Source organism: Juglans microcarpa x Juglans regia, chromosome 2S (assembly GCF_004785595.1).
Source record: "Juglans microcarpa x Juglans regia isolate MS1-56 chromosome 2S, Jm3101_v1.0, whole genome shotgun sequence".
Classification (NCBI taxonomy): Eukaryota; Viridiplantae; Streptophyta; class Magnoliopsida; order Fagales; family Juglandaceae; genus Juglans; species Juglans microcarpa x Juglans regia.
This window is the reverse complement of record NC_054597.1, coordinates 23,767,005-23,775,047: the sequence shown is the minus strand read 5'-3', so window position 1 is coordinate 23,775,047 and position 8,043 is coordinate 23,767,005. Positions and strand designations below refer to the sequence as shown.

The following is an 8,043-nucleotide window of genomic DNA, read 5'->3' as shown; positions in this document are numbered from 1 at the left end:
TATTATTTTACATTCACGAGTTGGGAAAGTTGTTCCAAAAGAGGTACTAATTGACTGTAAAAAAAAAAAAATGGTATTGCTTTCATATATATTTCTGTTAATTTGTGAGAGCCATGTTTTCCAACAAATCTCATTTATTGTCAAAATAGCATCAGTAGGCAGTGGAAGAAGGAGGTTAATATTCAGAGTGCACTCACGAGTGCCTTGAGACCATAGAAAAATCATGGTCGGAAAAAGAGAATAAAGATATGGATAGCTTGATTGCACACGGACAAAATTTGTAGATGAAGTAATACCCTCACCATTAATATTTCAAAATCTAGACCAGAAAGGAGCCATTTCCAGTAATCACTCATGTGGGCCATTGTTACAAAGATCAGGAAATTAGGTTGCTGAATGGTCCACCAAAAAAGACATGTACTCAATCAGAGAAAGAGAGATGCTGGGGGAATCATCAAGTTGAAGTTAGTCATGAGGGATATTTATTGCATAAAGAGAATAAAAAAGGAGGAGAAAATTGTGAAGGAAAAGAGAGAGAACCTACGCAAAGGGATAAGCATGGAGAAGCTCAGTTCCATCAAAAAGAACGTTTGGGTCCCTTTGTCCTGTTGTTGGGTGTCACTGTTTATACATATCTGTCTGACTCTAGGAACTGTAGTGCTTTGTTTTAAACTACCTATAGAATACTTTATTTCCTTACCAATACCATCCGAGAGATCGTCATTGGTTAGGACAGAAATAAAATATTGGTCAAAAGCTCATCATCTCTTATCTGAGATTCTGTTCTTGTGGTGCTTGGTGACTGGGAACTAAAAAGATTTATCTAAAGTTGCTTTTCTCTCAATTGTTCCAGCGCATCTTCACAGAGATGTAGATGTATCCATGTTCACTTCTACACATACAATTTGAACAGAAAATCATGAGAACAGTTTATTGGCAAGGGTGGGGGGAAGAGATCTTTGCCAACTAGGGAGATGTCTGAAAACAGTACCTGAAACCCCCTTCCTTTTAGTTCTCGTGAGCTAAAGCTCTAAAAGAAACTTGCTTGAGAGGAGTTTCAAAAGGGTATAGAAGGTATAATGGATGAGTCTTTATCAAAAGCAGTTTGTGATGTTACAGGAAAAAGAGATGATACAGCAAATTTGTTGAGATCCAAATTAGATTTCAGCCTTTTTGACAAACAGAAAAAGTTATTGGAAGCTAAAAGCTCTTAAATATCTTTTAAAACGAAATCAAGAAATTGTCCTTGTTTCCACAAGAGTTGGATTATATAAACAACAGATCAGTTCTGTTAAATTCCTAAGCTAGAAAAATGGGTGGGTTGGGAGGAGAAGAACCAACAGGTTGAACCCAAAAAACAAAACTAGCTATATTACTAATTATCAAGAACAGCAGCAGAATAAGAAAGTAGACGATACAAACATGCTTGGTACTTTTCAATTAGATCCAGAGCTAAACTGAGTTACAATGAGGAGAAGTAGAACTTCCAGGAAATTATTTTTTTATAAGAAATGTAAGTGAAGAACCGGGGACAGGTTCACTGACACAAGAGTTCCAGAATCTAATCATGCTCTACCACCTTAACACAAATTGTGAAATTCTTGTTTTCCACCATGCAAAAGAATTTTGATAAGGAATTCTCTATGCAGGCCTATTTCGCTTGTGCCCAGCTTTGCCATCTGATCTCAAAGCCCCACTGGAGTCCCCCTCAGAGGAAGCCTCCACGGATTTGGTAAAGGAGGTAGAGAGGTCTGCATAGAGGTCAACGACCCTCCTGATATTGCTGTTGAGCTCCCTGATCAGACCTACATTCCTGCTGAGGTTGTCAGGGATCTTGGACTCATGATTCTGGTTTATCTCATTGATGAGCAGCCTGTTCTGATCCAAGATGTGCTGGACTTGAACAAAGTTCTTCTGAAATGTATGCAAGACCTTGCTATCGATCTGGGTGCCATTACCAAGTCCTGAGAATGTGTCACCCTCCATTCTTTATAAAGAATCAGAATTCTATCAAATCAAAACCAGTCCTGCATCAAACCCACAAAAAGAAAAAAAAAAGAAAAGGCTAGATGAAGAAGAAGACTTTGAATAAGATGAACAGGTCAGAAGGAACAAAAGCTGAGAAACGTCTTTTTTAAATTACATGAATTTATTTTTATAAACACCCATAATCATATCTTCTTACAATCCTACTTGCACATGCCTTGCACAGTTGCACAAACCACAAACCCAGACAAAACATGAGAAGTTTTGGCTTTTTTTTGTAAGGCATTTCTGCACATAAGACAAGGTCTGTGCTAGGAATCATGACCTCTATGGGTGGTTCTTTTTAGAGGAGGATCAGATATCACCAAGAGTTATTACCAGTATTATTATTATTATTATTATTTAGTTGTTATTGGTATTTATGATGAGATGTGAAAAAGCAGATCCCATTTCCGTAAAAGGGAACCTTTTTAATGTACCCAGAAAATACCCACCTAAAGCTCAGAACCCCAAAAAAGAATCTCAAAGACCTAAAAGAAAAACTCAGTCAAATGATGCAGAGAAGATGAGGCCATGAGGGGGTACTGCTTCACAGACAGCATTATTAATCTTTCATGAAAATTTTAAAAAAACTTGGAAAAATCGAAAAGGCAAAAATTTAAAAGAGATGGTCCAAAATGTTGCGAAAAAAAGAAAAAACCTTAAAAGAAACAAAAGACTCATTAAATAACCCAAGCGGCTATTATCTGAAATTCAGGAATACCGGAAAACAAGGACCAAATTGGGAATTTCATACGTTCAAACCGTACACGAAAACTTGCAGGTGCAGAAACAGGAATTACTGAACTAGAAAAGAATAACATTTACTCCCAAAAAAAAAAAAAAAAAAAACTACATCCAGACAGTCTAATATAAATATAATGCCCACAAACAAAAAAGAAAATCCAGACAGGGAAACTGGAAACCCACTATCACCTTAACAGATCTTACAAAGCAAATCATTCTTTAAAAATGCATAAACAAATTCAAAGCATGAAGACGGAAACCGGATAAAAAAAGTTCAATGCTTTAGGAGAAGAAAAATCAACGAAACCCATTATCAATTTCAGAGCTCAAAAGAACTCCAAATAAAAACGCGGTGAAAAAGAACAAAAAACCGAAGAAAGAAGAAGAAGAGGAAGAAGATATTTCTGGGTTTGTTTTTTATTCCCACATGGTTTCCAAAGAAGATGTATATTTATATAGATAATAGATATTTCGTCGTACCTTGAAAATCAGGAACATTATATTCTTGGAAACAAGACACAGATTGAAAGAAGTCGACGAGAGGTTCCGGAGGAGGATGAGCAGTAGAAAAGACCCGCCGATTGAACCGAATCTCCGAAACAAAGCGTCTCTTGAATTCCGAGAGAGCTAGCTTTAGATTAGATAGAGAAAGTCTGAGAGTCTTTAGACAGAATATGTTAGATTTGACAGTCACGCTCGGACCCCTCTCTGTTCTGTGCATCTAAATACTATTAATTAATTTTAATTTTCCAACTCTATTCTATAATCTATATCCACCTGTTATTTGGTATTTTATAAACATTTTCTTTTATTTTTTTTTTAATTTGATTCAGTTGAGAAAAAAAAAAAAAAGAAAAAAAAGAAAACTGCTTTGTGTCTTTTTTTTGCTCAGATCCAAAACCATGTCTTCTCAAGCCTGCTTTGTGTGATTGGTGATGTATCTGTCATCATGAAAACAAGGACCCCACTCCCTGGATTTCCTTACATTTTGTGATAAAAAGGTTTCATTACCCACCACAGGTCCACAACCATCATTCCTTTTTTTTTTTTTTTTTTTTTTTTTTTTTTTTTTTTTTTTTTTTTTATCATGTTTTTTTTGTTCTTCTTTTCATTCTTTCTATCACTTTTATTTTGTTGTCAAAATGGGGAGAAAAAAATATTATTATTTTAGGAAAAATTCTTTGTACTTTCCTAAAGTTATTATGATGGAAGTTGAAAGAAAAATTCATCTGCTTTTTAGACTTTGTATTAATAGAAGCATTATTTGTGGTATCGTGTCTTAATCATGGGGTTGGAGTGCCTAATAATTTGAAATTTATGTAAAAATTATTAGTGACTATAAAGACTATTTGAGTAATCAATATAAATTTCGGGTCTCTAATGTAAAAAAAATTAAAAAAAAAAATCTTTTTTATTTGCTATATAGGGCTCAAAAAGGTTACCCAAAAATTTTGAATTCCAACTTTCTTATGATATTGATTTTTAAATTTGTTTAAAAGAGAAAATTACGTTTTCTTTTATTAAACGAAGTTATTTTTAATCACTCGAGATCACGAATCGGTGTTACTCGATTTTTACATACACATTATAATCTCTCTCTCTCTCTCTCTCTCTCTCTCTCTCTATATATATATATATATATATTATATATTATATGCTTGCATGCCACTTCAGCCCAAGCTGTCATGAATTCATTCCTTGCCTCAGCGACGGGGTGAGAAAGCCCCAATTCGTAATCACTTTAATCATCGTGATTTTTCATTCAACATTTCTTTGGTTTTTTAGGTAAGTATTAGAGTAGATAGTTGTATATTCATATTTGGTGGGTTTGATCTTTGAGACCTTACCGAAGCTGTCATGCATTCCTTCCTCGACTCAATGACAAGGTGAGAAAGCACCAACTCTCCGTCACCAAAATCATCATGATTTTTCATTTTTTTTCTATTATTGCTCAACAAATCTTACAACATCTCAAGAGATACAAAAGACTAAATACATGTTGGAATTTCTTCCAATCTTATGACATCCTCTTGTAGAGATAATGTTTCCCGAGCAAGAATCTAAGCAACCTGATTAGCTTCTCTTATTATATGAACAACTGACCAAAAAGCATAACAATCTAGCAAAGTTTTGGTAATTAACCAACTTGCCGGGTTCCAATCTGAATTGTTCATTAAAAAATTATTCATCACTTGTAAGGCATCTCCTTCCAATATAAGTTCTCTAATTCCTATTTTTTTTACAAAAATTTGCAGCAACCATTACATCATAAGATTCAGCAACTCGAGAATTAACATATAGACTTTTGGGAGCATTAAGAGAACCTATCACTTGGCCTTCTCCATCTCGAATAATCACATCTATTCCAATATTTCCCTTTTCCTTATCAATTGTAGCATCTTAATTGGCTTTGTAACACTGATTAGGAGGCTTAGTTCATTTCTGATGGACCTGTCCAATATTCTGTTGGTGGGGGCAACAAATAGTAAACATAGGATGAAAATGTCTTATTTTTTTATAACTAATGAAATTTCAAAGTAATAAAACATAAGAGTATTAGTAGTGGTTTAGTCAAATTCAAATTTTGACCAAATTATAGCTAAGTTGGTTAAAAACCTCCTACACCAGACTTAACAAATGTACAGTAAATTTGTATTTCCCTTTTCTATTGGCCAAATTTGACTAGCCCAAACGATTGGCCAAAAAATTTTCATTCATAAAAAATTGCTAATTTTGCTTATAATAATAAATCATATCACAACAATTGGTTGATTTTACTTCTAATAAATAGATCACTACCTTTCAAAACAATCTTATGCGAAACTTTGCTAGTTATCTCGAAAACAAGGTTATCTCGAAAACAAGATTGAGTGTTTTTTAAGAATGGGGTCCATTAATTAGCCTTTTTAAAAAATTAAAAAAAACAAAATAAAAAAATAAAAAATTCTTGAAGCTCTTTCAAGTGGATCCTTCAATAGCAAATTAACATGTATTTTTTTTAATAACGAATAAGTATTCAAAATATAATTAGAATTAAAATAAATAAAAAAGTTAAAATCATTATTTTAATAAAATAATGATAAATTTGAAGAGTTGTTATTTAGTGCTGTTAAAAAATGACTAGCTAAATTTATAAAAATAAATTTTTTAATTAAATTTTGGTTAGGTCACTACTGTGATCGAAGTGAAGAAAATATTAATTACATTGGAAATATTTCATTGAGATTTTTTTAATAAAGTTTCTATTATGTTCAAACATTTTTGTAAAGCATTTCCAATCACAACCGATGACGTGTAAGGAGGGTAAAGCCATCAATAGGAACATGGATCTTCGTTTTAGCCGAGAGAAGTCAGGGCACTGGTATTTGACTACTCAAATATCAGTAAAATGTAAAATATAAGTAAGTTTTATATAAATGATTTGCATTGAACAAGTTAAAAATATTTAACTTAAATATTTTGTTTGTTTTTAAGAAATATCTCATCTTATTTTATCATTATAATTTTTTTAAATTTTCACATAAAATAAAATAAACAATTCAATTTTTTCAAATCTCAAAATAAAAATAATATTAAAAAAAATATTCTAATAATCTTTTATTCCACTTTTTAACTTTAATCTCAACTCATCTCATCTCATCTCTGAAAACAAACAAGTCTTTAAATTTTGAGTTACAACAACTTTAAAATAATTTTTATAGTTGAAGAATCACTAGTTACCCATCAAATTTATATTTTATTCACAAATAATCAACAAGATTAAAAAAAACTTTCATTAGTAAATAAGATTATATTATGTCAAATTTTTCAGAAAATATTTTTTATAAATAAAGCTATATTATGTTGAATAATTAAGTTAATATAAAAATTAGTTAGGAAATAATAATTATAAATAAAAATTAAATTATTAATTAATATATAAAATATATAAAAAAATTTATTAAAAAATATTATTATTAAAATATATAATATTATATTTTTATTATTTTAAAATAAATATTTTAATATAAATTAATAACTCCAACAACTTTAACTTTAATCAAAACTTCAACTTTTATTCTGAGTGCTCTCATAAATAGTTAAATATATATATATTTTTTTATAATTATGTCAAAAAATCCTACCGAACTGCAATTCTTTTCTATCCTCCCAAAAAGGTTAAAAAAAAAAAAAAAAACTGGGTGGAGCCCGCAATATGTACAGAGAGAGAGAGACCGAAGCTTTGGGTGAGAGGTGGACACACACACGCTGTCCAACGCTGATGTTTTTGGCCCTGCGTCCTGACATACGGGCACCATTTACCATGCCCTCAAATCACACTTGACTCTGCTCTTCATTCATTCTCCATTCATTTTCATCTTCTTTTTTCTTTTTCAATACATATAACTCTTTTTTCTCTTTTTATTTTCTTAAATAATAAATATTAATCTTTACTGCGAAACTTAATTTTTTCAATGTATAAGACGTCTATTTATTTATTTATATTTTTTTTTGGTGTTTTGATTGTCGTATTAATAGTTTTTATTAATTTTTTTAACAGTCTTCAATAGCATAGTTATAATTGGTTTTTACATAGAAAACTCTTATATTTGCAAATATAGAGCCGCAAATAAATAAGATTATTTAACAAGTTACTCGAGATTGGCTTTTAGTTAAGTTTGAATTCTGCTCGATTCCTTATTGAAGGAGCATTCTTGAACATAAAATTAGTATCGATTATTAAAAAATGTAATTCCTATAAATTTGGGCTCAATTCGTATAAGCTCGTATAACTTGAATAAATTCATATTTATTATTTTTATAATATTATCGCTATATTTTGTTGTGAAAAATGATAACAGAAAAGTGAAGAAAATATAAATCAAGCATATACACGACACAAAATTTATATGGTTCGTCAACGTGCATTTATCCATGGAGCTGTAAAGAATTTTATTTTCTTAAGGAATGTCAAAATATATTGTGGGGTGAAACACAGTTTAGAACGACCATACTGTTCATCAAATAAATAAATAAATATATATTTATATACACATACACATAGGGTTATACTGCAGAAATCCTAATTTCACAATTAACAAGTTATTCACTCGAGCGATTCTCAAGCAAACTCATTGCTTAAGTGTAAAGACCCAAAAGAAATTCAATGGATAAATTTCTTTAGGCCTTAGAGAACGTCGTGAAATCCTGAAAAGATTTCACAAATTGAGTGACTGATTAGATTTTAGTCTGTCAGTATAGTCGGATCCCAACTCACTATAGTGACAGAGT

At 31.2% G+C, this 8,043-nt stretch overlaps 1 protein-coding gene across 2 annotated transcripts; it reads right to left on the bottom strand.

The window, feature by feature from the left end:
* Positions 1–1,344: 1,344 nt before the first annotated feature.
* On the bottom strand, positions 1,345–3,497 carry LOC121253260 (protein ELF4-LIKE 4-like). 2 transcript variants are annotated; one of them, XM_041153256.1, is made up of 2 exons: positions 3,253–3,497; positions 1,345–2,027 (listed from the first exon to the last, which is right to left on the bottom strand). In XM_041153256.1, exon 2 carries the CDS (start codon positions 1,984–1,986, stop codon positions 1,642–1,644), a length of 345 nt encoding a protein of 114 aa, XP_041009190.1. In that variant the 5' UTR covers positions 1,987–2,027; positions 3,253–3,497; the 3' UTR covers positions 1,345–1,641. The 2 variants fall into 2 exon arrangements, with proteins under 2 accessions (XP_041009190.1, XP_041009192.1); XM_041153258.1 differs by lacking the exon at positions 3,253–3,497 and adding an exon at positions 2,194–3,186.
* Positions 3,498–8,043: the final 4,546 nt, after the last annotated feature.